This window comes from Vanacampus margaritifer, chromosome 5 (assembly GCF_051991255.1).
Source record: "Vanacampus margaritifer isolate UIUO_Vmar chromosome 5, RoL_Vmar_1.0, whole genome shotgun sequence".
Classification (NCBI taxonomy): domain Eukaryota; kingdom Metazoa; phylum Chordata; class Actinopteri; order Syngnathiformes; family Syngnathidae; genus Vanacampus; species Vanacampus margaritifer.
The window spans coordinates 21,945,823-21,968,799 of record NC_135436.1 but is presented as its reverse complement, the minus strand read 5'-3'; the positions used below and the strand labels follow the sequence as shown (position 1 = coordinate 21,968,799).

At 41.2% G+C, this 22,977-nt stretch overlaps 2 protein-coding genes across 3 annotated transcripts; both read right to left on the bottom strand.

Moving 5' to 3' along the window:
• Positions 1–2,604: 2,604 nt before the first annotated feature.
• Positions 2,605–6,432, bottom strand: tmem160 (transmembrane protein 160). Its single transcript, XM_077566907.1, has 4 exons — positions 6,129–6,432; positions 6,027–6,051; positions 4,608–4,700; positions 2,605–4,459 (listed from the first exon to the last, which is right to left on the bottom strand). Exons 1-4 carry the CDS (start codon positions 6,321–6,323, stop codon positions 4,131–4,133), a joined length of 642 nt encoding a protein of 213 aa, XP_077423033.1. The 5' UTR covers positions 6,324–6,432; the 3' UTR covers positions 2,605–4,130.
• Positions 6,433–7,321: 889 nt separating this feature from the next.
• egln2 (egl-9 family hypoxia-inducible factor 2) lies at positions 7,322–21,654 on the bottom strand. 2 transcript variants are annotated; one of them, XM_077565929.1, is made up of 6 exons: positions 21,289–21,654; positions 18,871–20,295; positions 12,256–12,375; positions 11,505–11,641; positions 10,475–10,542; positions 7,322–10,393 (listed from the first exon to the last, which is right to left on the bottom strand). In XM_077565929.1, exons 2-6 carry the CDS (start codon positions 20,068–20,070, stop codon positions 10,341–10,343), a joined length of 1,578 nt encoding a protein of 525 aa, XP_077422055.1. In that variant the 5' UTR covers positions 20,071–20,295; positions 21,289–21,654; the 3' UTR covers positions 7,322–10,340. The 2 variants fall into 2 exon arrangements, with proteins under 2 accessions (XP_077422055.1, XP_077422054.1); XM_077565928.1 differs by lacking the exon at positions 21,289–21,654 and adding an exon at positions 20,739–21,060.
• Between the last annotated feature and the right edge of the window lie 1,323 nt (positions 21,655–22,977).

The window sequence follows — 22,977 nt, the reverse complement described above, 5'->3', positions numbered from 1 at the left end:
CCTGTGATCCATACTGGTGGCATTTCGCACCTGCGAGCACATGAGAAATCTCCTCTCAAGAAAAACGCATGCGAGACCGCGCCGTTTCCAACGTGAACTTCGGGGGTCTTTTTCCAGTCGAACCGGCGCTCGGGAGGTCGGAGACGGACGGCGATTGTCAGTGAGAGCGCGTCTCTCGCCTGTAGGCGCCCTGCCCTTTAGACACGCCAGGCCTCGCCAGCCCGCTTGCATGCCAAACAGACATGAGCGGTCACATGCAGCCGCCGAGGAAGAGGAGGAGGAAGAGGGAGGATGAAGCGGATGAAGACGATGAGGAGGCGGAAAAGAAAGAAGAGACGGGCAAGGAAGCTGAAACTGAACTGAAACGCTAATTTGGAACCCTAACTCTAAAAATCATACCCCTAGTTTGAAACCCTAATTTTTAACCTAAACCATAATTAGAAACTCTAACCATAATTTGACACCCTAATTTGAAACCCGAACCATATCTTAAAATTGAATTTACAAACCCTAATCATAGTTTGAACTCTAATTGGAAACCTTAACTATATAGTCGGCCTAATTTGAAGCCCTACTTTGAAAACTGAGGTCACACATTTGGGCCCTTTTAAACCAATAATTTTGTAGTAAAATTGTGACCCTGCTTTCAAACCCCTGACCATGAAACTAATTTGAAAATGTAACCCTATTAGGACTAATTGCACATGGGTACAGGATAATAATTCCTGGTGCCTATTTACAAATATATGTGGATGTTTGTAGGTCCACTTTTGGCAAATTTCTCCTTAAAGCCAAGACTTATAACTCATTTTCCAGTATTGGATTAGGCATTGTGTACAAAGAGTAAAAGTGAAAATATCTTATTCCCTGAATTTTATTTTAAATCGATTAAGTATCAAAATAAGAACATACCGTGGTGAACGCCATTATTCTGGTCACGTGATCGTGATGACGTACCCCGTGCGTAAACGAAAGCCGCCTTCGTTCATTTCAATTGGAGTTTGTTGACGTGATGGGCAAGAAAAAGACCGTCTTCTGTCCCAATTACTGCACCAATTCTGATCAGAGTAAAACCCTCAGCGCGTCAGCTTTCAGGTCATTCCGTGTGGGGTGGGGTGGTTGGTGTTGGCCTCTCCTAATGTGGGCAAAAGCGTGTTTAGCACACATGTAGCTTGGCCTAGCAGAGTAAAAGTCACCCGGATGTTTACGGTTCAGGTTAGGGACCGTCCACAACTTACCTTTCCAGAGTGAACAATGTCAATGGTGACTTGACTGGTAATTTGAGCCTCTGTAACAAGCAACTTGTAGACGGTCCCCAACTTCGACTCGCTATGAGCCGGCCGGCTCAATAAATCGGCCAGTTTCATCTCGGCTTTCGGCTGGATACAAATCTTTGGCGAGTCCTCCGTGGCTGTACTGCTTTTGAAGAAGTGCTTCTTTGCTATAGGGCATAATTTCACCATGGTGCGCTATAATTCCTCGTGAGTGGCTTTGTTGTCATTAGCGGCCATGTCATATATGGATGTTTTACGCACGCGATACGTCACGATGATCACGTGACTATCCAAAATGTCCAATGCTGTACTTAATGCAAAAATATTCATAAAAAGTTACATAAAATCATAATCGCTCGATTAATTTTTTTTCAGGGATGAGTTGAAATTAAACATCTCACAGAATAGCTGGTTAGTTTTTAATAAGTCTTGGGGGGAGGTCACGGTGACATGCCTCCCCATTTGAGTTGACAGGAGGAAGAGGAAGGTGAGTGTCGACATTGGGATGGTGCATCGGTGGCTGAGTGATATGGCGGACCTTCGCCCTCTCCCAGTCGGTGGGTTATCGTAAACCAGACCCCCACGGCACTCTTTTCCCTTACCCACCCCCACTGCACTGCACCCACATAGCAAAGGGGAGTTCATATATTCATGCATGCTTTCAGATGATGGCCTCATTATAAAAATTACACATGTACCGCATGCGTGTGGACAGTTTATACATCACTGCTGCCTCTTCGATATTGGATGTGATAAGAGTCTTCTCCCCTTTTTTACAGCATGTCAAGGCGGGGGCCGGGGGGGAGGGAGTCTGTCTCCAGGGTCCATGTTCATTTGCACTTTTTATTTTGTCGTCATGAAGCTGCGGGATAAAAAGACACTTCTTATGTCTGATACTCAATTAGGCGTGTCATTTATGGAAGGATATACAACCAATTTTAGATATTTATGTTTGAAGTCTGAAAAGTGGTAAAATGTCCAAAAATTCAAGGGGAGGGCGTTTTTTTTTTTTATTTTATTTTTTTATTTTTGCAGGGGACCAATGCTTTCACAAGGCACCGTATACTGTCTATCAGCCCACGGTGCCAAGACTTATTCCCATTCCATTGATGGGACATTGCAAAATCATTTGAAAATGTAAAAAGTGGCAGAAATTTAAAGTGTTGCATGTTGATATTTAGTTTCCTAATTATTGTGGGGTTGTTGTTTTTTGCCCCAGTCCTTTTGGTGAGGATAATTGATCCCATTAACTTATTTAAAAAAAAGTGTAATTTCTGACATGTTTCACGACTAGTTCTAGTCAAACTCAACCACAAAGAAAAACGAGTAGTTTGGCTCATGTCATGTTTTTATTTCACTATATGATGTGTAGACTGACAGTTGAGTGTACACCAGTAAACAAATAAACCTGACGTGACATACAATCTCCAATTGAGAAGTGGTAGGTGTATAGTACTGTATTCCCTCCGATTGTGATTCAATTTTATATTAAAAGTTGCATGAGAAAGAAATAAACTGTGGCTGCACAACAGGAGCTGAACAAAGTGCTAAAAAGTTGTTTGAAAATAAAACGCTTACACCACTGTAAAAAAGTTTCTGCAAGCCCTTGTTGAATCACATTTACGAATTACTTATGGTTTAAAAAACCAACAACAACAACAACAATCTGAAACTCACCTACAAGCTCACATAAAAAAAGGAACATCCTGGTAAACAAAATTGCACAAACAGGACACTATAAGGTATGACTGCACACGCTACAGTGGATATAAAAAGTCAACACACCTCTCTTCAAATGCCTGTTTTTTGTCATGTAAAAATCCAACATAAATCATTTCAAAACTTTTTCCATTACACATTAGAGAAATAACCTGTAAAACTATTCATTAATTATTTTATTTATTTTTTGATCAGGGGAAGTAAGAATGAACCGAAATAATGTAGTTGCCTAAGTGAACACACCCTCATAACTGGAATGTGTCTATGCTCAGAATGAACCAATAATATTCAAACTCAACTTAAATGGGAGTCAGCACACACGTCACCATTTAAAGTGCCTCTGATTAACTTCAAATAAATATCAGCTGTTCTAGTAGGATTTTCCTGACCTATTTTTGGTTTCCACTCAGCGAAGCCTAAAAGCGTGCTAACACTGACGGCTATTTCAAACTTTTCCTAATTCGTTCCATTTTGTCTAAGACTTGTCTATTTGAGCAGAAGACGATTTCCGACCTGCTTTGAATTGCATTCTTACAGATTAAATGTGCATTCAGATTCCTAGATTTAGTTTCTACACCCGCTTCTCACACACCGTGGCATGTTGACTCTCATTTAATGAGTTTTAAGGTGATTGGACAACCACATTATCTCGGTTATTCATTTTTACATACTTTCTCTATATATATGACTTTAAATTGAGTTGTACATGTTATAGGGCAAAAAGGTGAGAAAACGTTTTGAAATAATTTAGCTTGGTTTAATCTTTTTTTTTAAATCACAAAAAATATATTTGAGTGGGAGAATTTATATATGCACTGTACATGCAAATTCTCAACTTTTATTGAGACTGTCAAAGATGGTAATTTAACAGTATATTTGATGTGTTTCTAGTACACCTTTCACACAAAAAATATTTGAATTACAGTATACTGAATCATATTAGATTGCACAGTTGTACCTAATGTTGTGGCCTGAGAGTGCAGATAATGATGCGTGGGGTAACAGGTATAAAAAAGGGCTCTATAACGTAAGTCCATAGTTGGCTTTGGCCCTTTTAACAGCCACTTTAGTTTTGCTTGTAGTGAAACACACAGCCTGCATTTAAACATACACACACATTCACACACTGGCAGACCTCTACTTGTCAGGCCCATTGCTGTCCTCGTCGTCAACGTTGTGGTGCCTCGTGTCGTGGGGCGGCCCATGGTAGCCCCTGTGTTCGCGTCTATCGCGGCATTCCTGGCACTCTTCACCCTCCTCGTCGTCCTCGTGGATGATCTCCACCTCCAGGCGGCCGATGTAGAGGGACACGGCGCACAGCCAGAGGAGAGCCACGCTGCCCACCATGACCCCCTGGATCAGCAGGGCGGGCACTGACAGCAGCATAAGTCGCCGCAGGGCCAACAGGCTGCCCACGTAGGAGGCGCCGCCGAAGGACACGCAGGCGCCACCCAGAAGGAAGAAGGCTATGGGAAAACAGACATTGTTACAGTATTAGTAAATATATTTAATATGTTATATTTAACAAAATTATTATTCTGAGAGCCATATATTGTCCCTGTAAAAAAAAAAAACACATCCACAGCTCGTCTTACAGCAGCTTGGCTCAATTACCATATGCTGCCTCTCGTCCCACTTCGCTTTGAACGTAGGCGATGACGCCGATTCCGGTCGCAAGCAGACCATTTCGGAACCATGACAGAAAACCTACAAGACAGTCAAAAAAAAAAAGGGATTCAAGCAATTTGATGATGTTAATGTTGTACGGGAGTTTCGTGCACCGATGGCTGCCAAAGACAGGGGAGAACACGCTTGTAATCTATACAAAAAAAAACAGGGCTGACACGAAAAATTTACAATAAAGGACAATCATTTGAGATTCTAGCGTGGTATTGAGAGAGGGAAGGAAGCAAGCTAGAAAAGTAGTTTTAAGAAAGGGATGATACAAACACAAAGAGGGTTTCTGGAACTAAGGAGAGCGGAAAAAAGCTATTCTAAGGCAAAAATCATTTAACCTTCTCTAAACTTTTGAATGCACATGTTCAGCAGTTCAACGTTTTAAATTATCTTTTGCCCAAACTTCCGTCCTCTTACAAGGTGCTGAATGACCATGAATCAAGCCGTAAATGCCCCTGGTTCAATAACAATTGGTAATTGGTTAAACCAGTGGTGGGCAAACATGGTCCTCAAGGGCCGGCGTCCTGCAGGTTTTGGAGGTTTCCCTGCTGCAATGCAGCTGATTCCAATCAACAGGATCGTTACCAAGCTTATGCAGAGCTTGCTGATGAGCTGATCATATATCAGCTGTGTTGGAGAAGGGAAACATCCAAAACCTGCAGGACTCCGGCCCTCGAGGACCGAGTGTGCCCACCCTTGGGTTAAAGTTTAACCCAAGGGGGTTAAAGCAAACTGTTTAACCGTTAAACAGTTTGCTTCAAGACCAAAATGACAACTAACTAACTAATAGATCAACAGTACTTAATAGTATTTCACTTTTATATTAATTTAGGGTTAATTTCCCTTTATTTAAGTAAGACAGAAATATTTATGCACATTACATCTAATATTGTAATACATTCATTTTCCGAATTAAATTTCAAAATCTTACTGAGACTGGAAAAGTCACAGGACAGCATAGAAGTAAGTGGACGTCTTTGGCAATGTATTGTTCAACTGATGCATCAAGTTGTGTTGAAACAATGAACAGCTGTACACCTAAAGTGCTTTCAAAAGGTCAATTTCAGTTTCCCTGTAAAGGTCATAATGTAGGGCATTTTAGGGTCATCCTACAATATCTTTCAAAAAACGGCACTGTCCGTCCCTTCAGAACACGGAAGTAGATTTAAAATACCACTCAAATTATTTTCCACATGAACTAAATTCTTGTAATTGTAGCTCATATATATATGTTTACAATACAAGCTGAACTGTTGGCACAGTTTTAGCGTCATATATTGAGGCTGCTGACGGTTTCGTCTTGCTTGTACACACAGACGACTTGTTTTCAGCCTCCAGTGAACTTTGCTTCATTACCTGTTTCGTGAGACTTCCTCAGCATCTACCAAGGGAAAACACAACAACACACATTTAATTCAAACCACAACAAATTAAATTTGGCAGCTGACAAAAGACTACCAAAGCGTCCGCCTTGTCCAGGTCTGTGAGCTGGTACTGCTGCAGTGGTGGTAGCTCCGGTGTCCGGCTCTTCCCCCACGGCCCCTTGTCCGTGAGTTGGCGTCGCGTGGAAACCGGCAGCCTCGCGACGATGCGGCACAAGTGCGCCGCGGCCATGGGCAACTGTCGCCGCATGAACAAGCGCAGGAAGGCCATCACATCGCTCGTCTGAGGACCGCCAAAATCGAAAGTGCTTTCGGTGGGCGGAAAAAGTATCAACACGATCTCCGTGCGAACTCTGAACTCTGATGAGAGTCAACGAGCAATCAGGTTGGACGAACTGGGTGAGTGGAATCTGGGCAGCGCCCCCTGTGGTCGAAAAGAGAAGATGCCACAGAATAAAGTAACATGTAGGTCGCAGAACAAAACACACGGTGGCGCCAGAAAATCAAACATCACACAGGCGCTCGATAGATAGATAGATAGATAGATAGATAGATAGATAGATAGATAGATAGATAGATAGATGGATATAATTGATCACAAATAATTACTGAGCATCTCCTGGGAGAATATTTAATATTGATTTGGTTACTGGTACAGCATTCCCTAACCTTTTTTTGCACCACCGACCGGTTTCACGTAGCGAACGAGGCACTCTGTATGCCTCTGAGGTTTTTTTTCTCCGCCCCTCCTCATTCTTCTACCAGTCTCAGTCTCTGCATGGCATGTGCACATGCAATGTGAACAATGAGGCACTCTAAAGCAGCCACGCCAGTGTGAAGCTCCAATTCTCATGATAGCTGTCTTGTTGAACTTGCATTTTTATCCCTCCGCATCCTCCTCCTTTCTTCCACCAGTGCATTTGATACGCGCACTCAATGTAGACAATGAGGCACTCTACTCTATGCCAGCCTGAAGCCTAGTGCTCATTTGTGTTTGGACTTGTTTTTAGCTACTATCTTCAAACATGTAAAATTCACGTAGAAACAAATCTGTGAATTCATAAACAGGGTCTTTAATCGCCATTTTTCAATCAGTGAAACCTTGGGCTATTTCTATCAGTCAAAAAAGGTAACTTTTTTTTTTTAAGCTTTGGGGTTATGAAGGGCAGTGTGTTTCTACAAAATGAGGTAAAGGTCAGTGCTATTGGCTACGTTGGCTTTTGTAGCTATGTCTGATTTCTAAAACTCATAAAAGACACAACATGAAGGCATTATTCATTTGCATTTTATTTTATTTTCACATTAGTTCACAATTGGTTTGATTGTTATCAAGCGTTACAAAACAAACATTATTGCATTTTCTTCAACTACCACAGCCAGTTGAGTAACTCCTTTATCTGGCTCTTTTTTTTCTCTTTTACAAACACTCGATCAGTTCACTCAATAAAGTGCTTTTTTTGTTGTTGTAAAGTAACCTTTTTAACCAGGCTAACACAAACAACTGTAACCTATTGTCAAGACAGTAGATCTATCACGTGTGCAAATACCCATTGAGAAAGTCGAGCTTACACACCCACACAAACGCGCACACAAGCAGGCAGTACACGCCGCAGTTCACATATGGTTTGTGTGTGCGTGCTCAACCCTGTGCTTAGTATTGTATTATTCCTACATATGTCTTGAAATAAGAATTATGCTCTTAAAAATTAGCATATTATCAGCTCACCAGTACATGCACATTGTAATGGAATCCAATACAAGATTTGTATTCGAACCATAATTAGCATCAGTTTTGATGGAGGAATACATGCATTGGTTGTTCATTTTGGTTACCGTATTTGGTTACACCAGAGTGGCAAATAGTGAAAAACTGCACACTACACGCATTCTCAAGTTGTTGTCGTGAAGCAGTGCAGTTCGACTCCACTGCAAACTACAACCATAATAAATATTATATTGTTAAATTCATACAGTTAAACCCAAAAAGATTCATATCTTGACTAGCTGAATGAGCTTTTTCTAGCCGTCAAGAAAGTAGCAAAACGTGTTATTTTAGAGTCAGTGACAAATATTCAGCATTGTTTTATTTATTTTGAATGCAACCTAGTCACCGATTAAAAAAAGAAAGAAGCTTTTTTGTCTGTTTACAAAAATGCATTTATAATATGAGCGCCAATTATTTGCGGATTTTCACTATTCGCAAGCCGGCGCTAAAAAGCGGGGGTCCACTGAACAGTTTAAAGCAAGGAAAGCACAACATTTTCAATTTAGAATATTTAAACAATCAAAAATTATTTTAACATATATAAATTGTGTAGGAATTGGCCTCCTAAAAAGTATTTTCCAATTTGTTTCATGAATATGAATAAAATGAGTTCCACATTTTGCAACTAATTCCTGACAAACTTTGCATGGGTATTACAGTGTTTCCTCATTTATCGCTAAGGTTACGTTTCAAAAAATACCTGCAAAGGTGAAATCTGCACAAAAAAAAAAGTCAGATTTATTTTTTCCACTTATATATATTTTAAGGCTGTAAAACACCTCCCCACACACTTTATACACTTTTCTGACAGGCGTTAGCATTTTTTTCCACATTTCTCTCGTTTAAACATTCTCAATTTTCAAACCTTTATAGATTTTAAGAAAAATGTACACTACTGTGAAAAAAAAGCGTGCAAAATTTGCACCCCCCAAAAAAAATCTGCGAAAGGCGAACCGCATTATATCGAGGAAACAATTTACAGTATGTGATTTCTGACATAAACAAGCTTTTTATGAGTATTATTTGATGCGCCTGTGTATGAAGAATATTGATGACCAAGGAACTTTTTTGTCTATGTTAACAATATAATGGAAACTCAAATATATCTCAACACACAGACCTACACTTGCCACATTCTTTTTTTTTTTTTGTCAAGGTCTGAATAATTTTGGGCTCATCTGTACCTTTATTGACATTGCAGTGTCAATACAGCTCTCGTATTGTATTACATGCGTGTTCGGGTGTTGCCGGTGAGTATACAAATGTTTTTTTTTATTATTATTCTAACTATAGTTATCTTTGCATTATCTGTCAGCATGTGGTAGACATCTACATGGTGTACTTTTCTTGTGTTAGAGCAAGTACGAGGTACAAGTGGACTCGCATACACACACATGCATACACACACACATGCACACTTAAGTGAGACCCAGTTTGAGGCTATGAAGCGATGTCGGTCCACATCACTTCGAAAATGTAGAGTGAAAAAGTTTCCTCTCATGTCGTCACTCTCGTTAGGCAGCCATCGAGAGAAAATGAAACGCGTATGCCGCCTTCTATTATCTCATTCACTGCCATTGACGTCAAAAATTCATTTGAACTATTTCTATTAGTTTAACATTTTTTTCCCCCACTTTTGTTAACAAAAATATTAAAACCTAGAAAAAAAATATTGCACATTTATAACAGATATAAAATGTATGATTAATCGTGAGTTAACTATTAAAGTCATGCGATTAATTACAATTACAAAATTTAATCGCCTGACGTGATTTATTAAAAAGAAAAAATTAATAAAATTTAGGAGCGTCAAGCGATTACATTTTTTAATCATAATTAATTGCATGACTTCATGAGTTAACTCACGATTAATCACACATTTTATATCTGTTATAAATGTACAATAACAAAAAGTATAGGTTTTCATACTCTTGGTAACCAAAGTGGAAAAAAACGTGAAACTAATAGAAATAGTTAAATTTAATATTTTACGTCTATAACCGTCAATGGCAGTGAATGAGTTAAGGACAATTCAGCTTATTGTGGATGGTGAGCGCTGAGTAAAAAAGTACCATCTTCTCCTTACTGTCAAGTAGTCATAATTTCTCCATAATGGCCTTTTCATAGCTACGCAGGAGGTCATCGCGAGGTCAAAACGTCCTGTTGATGACCGATGCTCTTTGTGTCTCTCCGATTGGATTCATCATGTTCTTGTTTAAAGTGAGGGGTGGGGGGGGGGGATTCCTCACATTACTGCAACAGGCAAAGTAACAAACAAACAAACTAGACAGGAGTCCTTTTTTCCAGTTAATTGTACTCATTGAGGATTCGAGTTGTGTAAAGAACAGGAACGTTTCGTTTTCCGCCAGGGAGGACTGCGGGCTGACCTTTAGCAGAGCAGCGCGGTCCGTTCTGCACAAGCGAGTGACAGTTTAACTCCCTTAACTCCTTTTATGGCATCCATTAAGAGCTCAGAAAGGCACACGGTGCTTTCATGCTTGCTCTCCGCTGATTAGCAGGGATTCATGTCCTGCTGTTCGGACTGACAGGCACTTGAACACCTTTCTGTCCCGTTGCTATGGACACAGATAGCAGAGGAAAAAGCACATTTGTCACAATATAACCCGAGAATTAACAAAAGGAGTTTTTCAGCTCACCTAGCCTGTATTTCTCTTTCGCTTCTGCTCGCTCTTTGGCATCAAAGTACCAGACTGTGATGGCATAGCTGGAAGACAAACATAATAAGAAAACATCTCGTGTTAAGATACTTTTTAGCAGATTAAACTGGCTGGGAATGGATGTCCATCGTATCCATAGGAAAAAATGGGTTTAAACCCTAAACCTTCAGGAACAGATTTATTTGACCTGAGAGGTTCCACTGTAGAGAATTTATTAGCGCTACTTTATTAACTCATTCACTGCCATAAATTCATTAAAAAAATGTTTTATTAAAAATTAGGGACAAGAGGCGATTAAATGTTTTTAATTGTAATTAATTACACGACTTCACTAGTTAACTCACGATTAATCACAAATTCTATATGTTCTAAATGTACAATAAAAAAATTCTAGATTTTCATACTCTTGTTAACAAAAGTGGAAAAAAATGTTAAGTTGAATTTTTGACGTTTATAGCCGTCAATGGCAGTGAATGAATAAAATATATATATATATATATTATTAAAAATTCGGCGCGTCAGACAATTAAAAGTTTTTAATCGTAATTTATCGCATGACTTCCCTAGTCAACACGCGATTAATCACACATTTTATTTACAAAACTAAATGTACAAAAAAAAAAAAACTAGATTTGAAGTGGAAAAAATGTTAAACTAATAGAAATAGTTCAAATGAATTTTTGACGTTTATAGCCGTCAATGGCAGTTAATGAGTTAAGATGTGAGCAGAGCATAAGATAATCCTTAGGTCAGTGAGGGGTTAATTTCCACAATGTCTCCTCACTCCTGTGGGGCTGTTTTGTTTATTCCTGTCTCTCATGTGTGCCTCGTCAGCACGAGCCCTGCAATTGAACCTTCCTCCCCACCGGCATGCCCCCCCCCCCCTTTCAGGAAACACATACTTCCTGCCTCTGACCCCACCTCGCCCCCCCCCAGCTAGGAGAAAAGGATGGATGCCGTTCAGTGACGTAAATGAAAGAAGTCCTAAATGTCCCAAGTTGAAGCTCACCGAGTAGCGAAGGCCGGTTTGACTTCGTGTGGGTTGCGGCGGTTCGACCAGAAGATGAGCAGTCGGTCAAACAAGGGCTCGATGTTTGCGACCACATTTTTACCTTCGGGGAAGATCTGCAGCACCCCACCTTGTGTCTATATATATTTTTTTTTTTTTAAAAAAGAAAGAAAAACATTACTTTTCGTGTTCATTCAAGCTACACATGGAGGGAAAATATCTAACAATAGCAAGTGCAGTGAACCCACATATAATCCAGGTTAGCATGTCAGAACTGGGTTAATTCTTTATTTACTTATTGTTAGTTAGTTTCAATTCACTTGTGTTTGAAATATCCCATTTTATTGGCAGACAATGAATGCACCCCGTGCACAAAGTGTATACTTTTAGTCTACTTTGCCGTTACAACTTAGTTTGCCTGTATTCGCTAACATTTATTATTAAATGCAAATGCCAACAGGTGAGTTTAATGACTTGTGTGAAGAACTAATGCTCAGAGAATTTTGTGCTAGCATGTATTTAGCTAAGCCAGCTATTATTATTGATAGTAAATTTAGCTACTATTTGGAATGTGTTCCAAATTTCTTTACGACAAGAAAAAATATTTTTGAACATGGTAAAAATTTGCTTGCATCAAGAAAAAACACAAGACTTTTTAGAGAACGTTTAGGAAATGTAGTGACCATGAACGAACCCCGATGTAAAATCAACCATTTCAAACAGAATACCGGGGTTCACTTCTTCATCATACCTTGACATCCCAGTTCTTGTTGAGATAGTAGATACATGTGATACAGCGGCCGTCACCGTTCGGGTTATCCACATGGCGGACATATCCTGCACCTTTCCCTGGGTAACAGGCGACCATTGCCTACAACGGAGGAAACAGGATGATTAGTTTTGTTTGTTCAGCACTATTACATATTACAAAGGACATTTACAGTGGCTTTGTGCCATGGATTACTACACTGTATTGTATTCTGGAAATTGTGTGTGGAATTGAAGCTACTGATAGATGTTTCTAATATCTTGGTCTTAGAAACACCTCTCAGTCAGAGAGACCAGCATAATTAAGGACTTCTCTTAACCATCAGTAAACATTAAGGATTTAATTTTTTTTTTTTATACAGATCTCGCATTGGCTCTCTTTTTTTTTTTCACGTTAGGTTCCCACATGTCAAAAGCACAGAAATATGTAGAAGTTCAGCAGCTGGTCAAAATGAGGATCTACACATTGAAATCCACAAACGAAACAATGGTCTCACGCTGGTATTTCCCCCACTTGACGCCAGTGAGGCAGCTCGGGGGGGCCATTCTCGCTGGGGAGCGCAGACCTGCGTGACTGCTCTCAAGTCAGTGCGCATTTCAACACCAAAGTGCCTGAAATGGCCTTAAAATGAGAAATGAGAGAAAACTAAAAGAGCGTGTGCCATGAATGCAGGCTACAGAAACAAGTTCATGTTTCTGAGATTTCTAAACATCTCCGCTGACTAGGCGGGTATCAACTACAGCAGATTATTTTACTGTCTGGCAGCAGGGAGAGATTCTGAATGATTGTAGCCAGCAGCAGTGCTAGGAAACTATGCATCCCTAGATTTCTGTGGGTGGAAAAAAAGTGATATTGTGATAAATTGTTTTCATTGCGGCCACCATTGGGAGTGGAATGGCTCATAAAATTAGCGGTTAACAAGTCTTTGTTACAGTTAGACGTTTATCGGGTTAGCAGCTGGCTATTACCTGGCTAACTGTTACCCAGTCTTTGTCAGTAGCTCAGATAAGTAGCTGGCTGCTAACTGGCTAACAGTTAGCCAGTTTTTGTCAGTAGCTCAGGTAAGCAGCTGGCTGCTAACTGGCTAACAGTTAGCCAGTCTTTGTCAGTAGCTCAGGTTAGTTTCTGGATTATAACTGGCCAATTGTTAGCCATCTTTTGTCAGTAGCTCAGATTAGCAGCTGGCTAATAACGAGCTAACTGTTAGCCTATGGTGACCAAACGTCCTGTTTTGGGAAAACATACCATTTTCTTACGTCCTGTTCATTTATAAATTCATGAAAATGTCCGATTGGCATTGCGTGACTAATAGGAGGTGAAGTACACCATGTAACTGCGACTGGTACCACAATTTCAGGGCCGGGGCAAGTTTCCTCTTTTTTGGATATGAGAATATGGTCACCCTATGATAGCCAGTCTTTGTCAGTCTGGGTGCCTGGGCATCAGTTGTCCATCCTTGTCCACTTGTAGGGCCATCACATTTCAACGAGCGGTGGGCTATATTAAATTACCCTGGAAACTCTGGAACCTCTCTGAATCACATCACCTGAGCCGCAACCTGTGCGTCATTCATGACTAACAGGTTCCGCGTGGTTGCAATATCGATTTGACCCGGCTTGCTTGACACCGACGTCGATGTTGTGCTACAACAAGAGTTGCCACCCTGAGGAAATCAAAACAAAGATTTCTAGCACAATCGCCACCTGTCAGTGGCTTTCAGTGAGGCGGGACCTAAGGGCTTCCTACTCATGTTTCTCATCCTCAGTCAGCCAAGTGACTTTGTGCTGCAGTTAACTTAACTGCCTATGGCCTTCATAAATGTTTAAATTCATCCATCCATCCGTTTCTAAAGTGTTTGTCCTCATTAGTCATTTTCAACTGTGTCAATAATATTACTATCTTTACAAAGGTAACATTTTTGCTCTAACTAGATCTCACTAGATATTGCAAGGTACTGTTTCCTTTTTGGAACGCAGCTCTAAATCACAGACTACCCTATTCATGAGGCTATTTTACAAACAGTAAGCACGGTGGGGGAAAGTGCTAGTATGAATATGTTTATATTGAAGGTATTAAATATACAGTATTTGAGTGGAAGCAACAATTTAATTCTACAGCAGAGGTCAACTTCACACATACACTGAAGTGACTAAAAGGGGCCTTAAGCGCGCGCGCGCCCGCGCACACACACACACACACATGCACACATTTGTTTTACTATCTTTGTGGGGCCATCTCATTGACATAATACATTTTCTAGCCCCTTCCCCTAACCATCAAAAAAGATTGCCTACCACTATTCCTTACCCTAACCTCAACCATAACCCAATTCAAAGCTAAACTCTAAAACAAAGTATTGACCCTCAAAAAGAGGTCTAAACTTGTGAGGCCCAACACTTGGACGGGTGGACCCCACAACTCTGTAAAATCCTGAAATGTTGGCCCCACTATGTAACAAAAACAAGACCACACACACACACACGCAAACAAACGTCACTCGGCGTGACACAGCATGCTGCGATCCTATCTCCAGGCCTCGGCTCACGTCACATCTCTGCTGAGATCAGTGCCCTCAGTAAATTATGGTTTAATTGGCACCGAGCAATGCGTGCCCCGACGGACACCGCCATTGATGCTTAACGTGTGCCAGCCACATGCCGATCCGGTGGTGGTTGGTCAGGCATTAGATGCTGTACTGAACAAGAACAAAAGTAAATTGAGAGGGTGCATGCCTATTGTGATTTGCAGCTACAAGATGGTGCAGGGGATGAAGAAACGCCTGATAATGCATGAAGGTACAGGGAAGTGAGTATCTTGTACAGTTAATCGGTCGTGCACCCGCTAAATAAATAGAAATACCACTCCCGCTTTAATGTGTTTATGGGTCAATACTTAATGTGCCCTTACTATGAATCAACTATGAATTTAGGGGGTTATCAGTGATGGGTCAAAAGTCACATTTATCATTTTCAGACAGGGAAGAAATTAGTTACTATCTGTTAGTGCCATAGTATCACATTTCGACATTGAATTCATCACTTGGAGTACAGAGAGGATGTTACATGAATTATCAGACATGATTAATAGCTATTATCACTATGATTTTTTTTTATGTGTAAGTCTGTAGGATAATTATATGAATAAAGAACTATTAGGTGCACAACCATCTCATTCCGACTCAATATCATGGCTCATTATTTAGCAAAATGAGAAAGAAATGACTTGCTTGTTGGAGCATGTTTAAGTACTACTTAAGCAATATGACTTACCTTACAGTTCACTTACTGTTTATATAAAATTACAAGGAAATGGACCACGCCTCGGTTAATAACCTTGTCAGTTTATTGTCTAAGAGCCAGAAAATGGAGGTACTCTGTATAAAATCGCTACTTCCTGAATGTTTAATGTAGATTATTGTCAAACCTCTTTAAAATGAAAGCTAAAAGTCTGTATTTTGATCAAACCAACATAGTTTTATTTTTAATCCCTTGTGGTGGTGTAGGCAGCACAATCGGATTTTGGTTAGCATGTCTGCCTTGGTCAGGCAATCCGGGTACGAATGACATTTTGATTGAAGACCATAGGTGTGAATGTGTGGTCTTGTTTTTGTTAGATAGTGGGGCCTACATGCCAGGATTTCACAGAGTTGTGGGTCCCACCCGTCCATGTGGGGCAATTTTGCTGGGCCCCACAAGCTTAGACCTCTTTTTGAAGGTCAAGACTTGGTTTTAGAGTTTAGGTTTGAATTGAGTTATGGTTGAGGTTAGGGTAAGGAATAGGGGTAGGCAATCATTTTTGATGGTTGGGGTTAGGGGAAGGGGCTAGGAAATGCATTATGCCAATAAGATGGCCCCACAAAGATAGTAAAACAAACTTACTGTAGTGTGTGTGTGTGGGGGTGTGTGTGTGTGTGTGTGTGTGTTTTGTGCTATTGGTGACCAGTGCAAATGATGCAGAACAGACTTGAATTGCATAATCCACTAAAGATATCTAGTCAAAAATGTTGATGATCGGTGCAGATAAAGAAATGGCTCCCAGTCTAACTCTGTTTAGTAAATATTTAGTTACACAATAGGAAAAAGCATGCAATGTCAAAAATGATACATCCTTTCACCTCTAATCATATTTTTTTAATCTCTCCATTATCTGAAAGGATGGAGTGCAGATCAACATAAAACCCTGGTCTAAATCTGTAGCTGTGTGTTGTTACTGCCAGCTTGGGCTGCAATGGTGGTACTGCTGAGCACCAGAAGGGCATCTGAGGACGGTCTGCTGCAGCAGACGCTCGGAATGACACAGATTCTGCTACATGGCTCCCCAATCACTAGATAACGGCACATACTGAAAAAACGCATACAATATCGTGACCAAAATCCATTACACAGAACGACCCGACTCCTACGGACTAATGAGAGTTGCGGCATATTAATGAGACGTGCTGTTGCTGATGTTTATGCATAATTTTCAGACAACATAGAGCTGTGCTCAGTATGGGCTTGAAACCTGTGGCAAAACTGACAAGTCTGAAAAAATGGGATAGGATGCAGAAACATTAAGAACTGGTATTAAAAATGGAACGTAACCGTTGTCAAGGAACGCAGTAGTCTTTCTTAAGGACATTGTGGAAAACTGACAATGCACCGGTTATTACGAGACTAAATACCTCCTTGTGAAAACCCGTCTTGCATTGCTATCCTTCTGTCCGAGTACACCTGACAGCAGCGTGGTGCTGGTAAAGCAAAGGTCGGCGCTGTCCAAACATGGCCTTGGTCTTATGTAAATGATGAGACATGGGGCAAGGGCTAGATGCTCCAAAACAGATGGGGTGAGCCAGGTTGTTGAGTTCTAATAAGGACTGTACTAAACTGGAGATCAAAACACAAGTGGAGGTGGACTCCAATCAATTCTCAGATGACAATTAAATGGCTGTAAATGGCTGGCAACACATTGGTCAACAGACTTTGACACTGGATTCTTAAAAACACAGTTCAATTCCTGAGGCGGGGACAGTATCAACTATCAAGGAAAGTGGTACAATGTCAGAAATGGGAGCTGAGTAGGAGTCCCTCAAGACACAATCTACACTTAAGTAGCACCCTTGAGGGAAATTATTGGACTAAAATGGAATAGTGCAAACGTGCCAAAAGTACAAAAGCAATTCCACCCGATTTGACTACAATCCAGTATTGTACCACTACCTGCTAAGCTACGATGATGTATGTTAGTCACTTAAAGATATCAAATTGATCATCAAGATTTACGACTACGGGGAAAAACTAACAATGAATGAAGTTATACGTTAAATAGTGCTTTTACTGGAATGGCACAATCTCTCCGTCCGCATAGATATAGCTCAACTTCTTATAGCTGTTCTCTTTGTTTATACTCTAAAGAAGAACAAGTCTAGCCTGTTGGTTCCAACCAAGTAGCATACAGCGCTCCATTCAGAACAACAACTCATCACAATCTATTGAATTCTTAATCACTAACCAATTATTCTGCCCATCCCTAAAAGAGTCCTTGGACATGTTTATTGCTTGGGTAACGTAAGTAGCGACTCGAGTTGAGCATCGACACTTCACACGTAACATCCTGGTAATATGCCTCTCCCCTCCCCAAAGAAACTGTGGAGTGTGCGGACCCGATCCGCACACTACTATAAAGGAAAGCTAAAAGCTGATAGGTGCAGTCAGAGTAAAACAGTCAGGGCTCTTTGTACTCATCTGGGCATTGGTGGAGCATGCAAGATGTAGAAAAAGCTTTAACATTACCTTTTTTAAACGGCACAATGCACCTTTAATTCAAAATTTTAAGGCAAGTAACACCACTTGAAACGTCGCAGTCATTTTGATGCACTGACCTCAAGAACATCTCAAATTTTCACCCTGCATGAGAATATTGGTGGATATTTTTAGCTAAAACTTGTCATCCATTCGAAAAAACAGATTCCCATAGTAACAACAAACAAAACAATAAGATGGAGGAGATGTTGAGAAATAAGCAAGATACTGTTTTGGACTGGATTTTCTATAGACGATACCACACAAGAACATTCCACAAAAAAGGCACACAAAAAAATCCAAAACAAAAACCTAATTTTTCCAGAAAAAAATCATTTGATTTATATAAAAAAAAAAGAAGAAGAAGAAAAAATAAAAAGTGATCTTTCCAATCAGATTCAGCATTTTGAAAGATTGTCATTTTGGAGGAAAATGTGTCGCATTTTTCCTGTAAGCTTTGACTTCATAGCTATTAAGAAGGCAATAATTAGCCCTAAAAAGACATAAATTGACTACTACTAAAAAGTGCAGCATTATATTAGCATATTTAAACCAAAGAAGGGACAGAATTGCCTTCAAAGCCACACATAGCTGGGCCGATTTCCAGGCGATACAGCTTCTTATGCATTTTTCTTCCTCTGGGTGCCAACATGATGAGGGCACTGGTTGGGGCAGGCCTAAACTGAGGTGGGAAGAAAATAAGATGCCCACTGTGCAATCTGAACTTCAGACATGTTCATGGGGAAGTAACTATGCGACCAAAATTACATGACCATGATCAAACTTCAAACTGATCAAATCCAGCATGAACTCTCACCTTAGTCCGTCCGTTGATGACACAGTCCCCCAGCTGTCCATTGGCCGCACTATACATGATGGCCTCGTCGATCAAAGACATCAGAGTCCCGATGTTCTTGCACCCCAGCTCGTGTCCTTCCACCCAGGCAATCTGGTCACCTCGGATGCTCCGAGAGGGAATGCCTCTCTGGCTCACCAACTGCCCGCCCCGGAATTTTCCGTTCTGATTTAGGACTTCAACCTCCTCCAAGACCCGCTCGCCTAACACGGGGCCAAGGAAATTGTCCTTCACGCATATGCCGTAGTTCTTCATGCAAGGCACGATGTACTGAAGAGCCACACGCTCAGCTGACCAGGCGGACACCTCTGACGGCGGAGGTGTTGGGATTCCATTAACCTCCACAGGGGAGATCTGACTGTAGTCATATGGAGGGCCCAGGATTGCCGGCTGATATATGTTGTGCTGGATAATTTGGGCTGGGGGTACTGTAGGGCTGAAAGGTGTTTGGGGGGTGACACACTGACTGGTAATCAGCTGGTCACCATAGCAACTATTACTGCAATCAGCCGTCAGTCTAGCAGCTGAAAAATTGTGAACAATACTTCCATCAGCCAATCTCCTTCGCTTCAAGTCAGATTCCACCGAGGTAAAAACGGTGTCCACAGGATCCTCCAGCTCTGCTGACCCGGTAAAAGTCTCAGAACCAAAGTCCCGGTTCTCACCACCTCTCCTCTTCTGTTGTTGCTGTCTAGCTCTTAGGTCATTATTGAGCCACCTTATCACAGTAGGGTCTGTATTCTCTAACAGACAGGCTCTGCTGGTGAGGGAGTACATAGGGGTTCCCGAGGTCCTCTTAATTTGTGCCGAGTTTGGTGTGTGGGCCAAAGCACCCGCGGGGGTTCCTTCCACAAAAAGAGACGCTACGCCACCGTTGTAGAGCGGCACACCGGTTCTGCATTGTTGGATCGGGGTTGTGAGTCCACGCGGGTCGCTTTGGGAGGCTAGACCCACCAGAAACTCGTCGGTAGTCGGACCCCCGACCAGCATCCCACACAAGCCGTTGATCCCCATGTCTGTCGGGTGCGTGTACACAATCTCGGTTGGCGTAGGGGCGAGCTCCTGGCCGCTGAGCCTCCTTTCCTGAAATGCTGAAACTGCTACCGATTTGCAGGAGGCAGAGCTTGGCTTTAAAAGCTCCGTGCCTCCCAAAGTCTCCATTTCATCACGTCATGTGTTGGATGTGCACGTAGCACACGTCCGCCCTTCATCTTTTAGCTGAGCCGCTGGGTCGTCTGACGGAGAGGAGCTCTGATGCAAACACTTTCATGTCCTAACCTTGTTTTTCCTGCTTTTGCGGTAACCATCATCTGTTACCCTGAACAGAGCCAAGCTGCGGAGCAGCCTGCATTATTTGCAGAAACATTTTGAGGCTGTGTTGTGTATCTGCGAAGAGTAAAATTAGACACTTTAGGCCTATTTATAGCATGAAATAGGTCATTTAGAGCAGGCAATAAATGCTGTGTTAGTTTAAGTTACTGTTATTCTCTATGCATCTTGAAGCTTAATGTACACATTTGTCACCACGCAACCAAACTGTCATGAAACAAGATTATTCTAAAGAATGTTTGCCATTGAATTGGTAACAATTAGAAAAGGGCACTAATATGCCGTTTATATTATATACATTAAACTTTATAATTTATTTTGTTTATATATGTTGCTACAATTCAAAACGATAACGCTATCACCACCCGGCTTAACTTTTTGTCATCATCTTATGCCTAAAACCATATAAAATATATAAATAGCTTCAGTTCAATACAACAACATTTGAGAGTTTAACATAAAATGAAGCGAGACGAAGATCCTGATGCGCTATCGCTTACTTCAGCCCACAGCAATGCAAATCCACTCCTGAGCGTACGTGACATGCTGCGTGTACGCATGTTATTTCCGGAATTGTCTACTTCCAGTCCACGCAGCGTTCTCGTTCCTTCCTTCCCACGTACATTCAAAACAAGCGCACGCACACCCAGGCGATGAAAGGAAACGAGTCGGGTCGTCACGAGACGACCGAGGCACGGGGAGATGCCCGGGAGGTCCCTCTCCGCGGTCCTCGAGCGTACGTGGTTTTCGGCGAGTGGACCCGATGTAGTCCTCTTCTCCTCCCTCCCCCAACTCCCACGTACACTCCCTCGCCTCTTGTCACCACGCGCGTGGGCCATGTGACCACCAGTCGCTGGCTATGGCCAACGGGTCCGCCCACTAACAGTGGTAGTGGGTAAAATTAACCAAAGTCACCAGTTTTATCGTCACAATTACAGAAAGAAACCCTATACAAAAAGTCAATATAACAGTACGCCACATAGGCAGTTCAGAATCAATATTCATCCAATAACATGACAAAAACATTTAGATAAAATATATCATACGCACCAGAGTTGTTGACTATTAAATGTCTCAAGTCAAAATGGCGGTCTTACTCGGTGGAAGGAAGCTCTCCGACCATTGAAAAACATTGGACTTTGGATCATTGTAATTTGATTTGTACAGATCATTTTGATTTCAAAATGTGATGAAATGTCTTTGACTACTATAACAATCTGCCTGGTTTGTATGGTAGTCACAGGCAAAAGCAATAAAATATGCTGTTTGTTTTCACCGTGTAAGGTGCAGAAATATCAGAAATGCCTGGATGTTGTTGCTAGTGAAAATTGGCTATAACCCCCCCATAAAAAAACTCTCCTCGTTTTCTGTTGCCCATGTTCAGTGTGCAACATACCACTTCACCAAAAAGCACATGTGACTAACTGATTATGAGTTTGAAAACACCTGTGATTCCAATTAAAGAACACACCTGAGTTTTATACATATCCCTATCTGGTCAAATTACTTTCAATCTTGTATAGAGGTACCATCATTTTTGTCCAGGCCTATTTCATTAGTTTGTTTGCTTGCTTTTGTTTGTAGAATCCTGAGTTATATACTTAGCAGTAAATGAGGGGTTTATTGCGGATGGTGATGTAATTGTAATGTATCCAACAGGCCAGGATGCAGGTGGCCGGCAAAGTCTGTAACATCAGAGCTGTTGTGTTGGCAAACTAAATCAAGGCTACTGTGTATCATGACATGACATCATTAAAGAGAAGGAAAAAACAATCTTGCAAGCATGCACATTCTCACACCTGCATTATTAAACATATAACCCAACCAGCTTTGCATCCTGTATCCTGTTCTGCCTCACAATGCATGCTTTGGCATGATGACATGGAAAGGTTTTAGTCATTAATCTAAGCAGTGGCATCCCTTCTTTATCGCCGTCATTCATTTGCTTCACTTTCTTATTGGGTTTGTTCCAATAGCTGAATAACAGTGTTGTCTTTGCAATGCAAGGTCAGCGCTCTCTACAGAGCTGGCTCGAGCCGTCCAGAGTAGTGCAGCTCTGCACGTATACATCTCCTCCCCCTTTCCTCTTCACACCACCAGAATTAAGCCGAGAGGGCAACGGAGAGTCAAAGGAAGGTGGAAAGCCAAGCGGTTGCTGTTTTTGTTTTATGTTGGCTGTTCCAGTAGTCTAAAAGCCATTTTTTTCTTATTTTTTTCCCTTTCCTTTCTTTTCTTTGGTCCTTCCTCGGGTCTCCTGGCGGCCTCAAGACTCTGGCTGGAAGTGTTCGGTTTAGGTGAACGGTATGGGATTTTTTAATAGGTTTTAGGTGAACTAATGAATACACACACACACTTGTGCGCACGCACACACGCACATACACATACTCACCCACATACAAAAAAAAAAAAAGAGAGCAATGATGATGACATGTCAAATCGGTAAAATTACCGAATGAACAATACTGAGCTCTCCAGAAAAAATAAAAGCCATTTTTGTCTGCATCACAACATTCGGAATGCTTGCACAATGTCCAACATAATCTGAAAAGATGCCTTTACAAAGACATGCAGTTTTGTCAGAGATTTCAATAATTCAATAACATGCTTATAATTGTGGATGCAGCAGCAGGGACATATTTGGTCATTTGGAGGCCCAAAACAAATCCAGTTATCAGACCCACCATGTACTGAAAATATTTTTGAATGTTGATGTTTATCATCACCTAAAAAGTGTGTAAA

Coding starts and splice junctions, on each gene's coding strand:
- tmem160 (XM_077566907.1), bottom strand. CDS start 6,323: ATGGCCTTCCTGCGCTTGTTCATGCGGCGACAGTTGCCCATGGCCGCG. Junction 6,052..6,128: donor TGGACAAGGCGGACGCTTTG/GTAGTCTTTTGT, acceptor TTCCCTTGGTAG/ATGCTGAGGAAGTCTCACGA. Junction 4,460..4,607: donor GGGACGAGAGGCAGCATATG/GTAATTGAGCCA, acceptor GTTTTCCCATAG/CCTTCTTCCTTCTGGGTGGC.
- egln2 (XM_077565929.1), bottom strand. CDS start 20,070: ATGGAGACTTTGGGAGGCACGGAGCTTTTAAAGCCAAGCTCTGCCTCC. Junction 12,376..18,870: donor TCATCAACGGACGGACTAAG/GTGAGAGTTCAT, acceptor CCTCCGTTGTAG/GCAATGGTCGCCTGTTACCC. Junction 11,642..12,255: donor ACAAGAACTGGGATGTCAAG/GTATGATGAAGA, acceptor AAATATATATAG/ACACAAGGTGGGGTGCTGCA.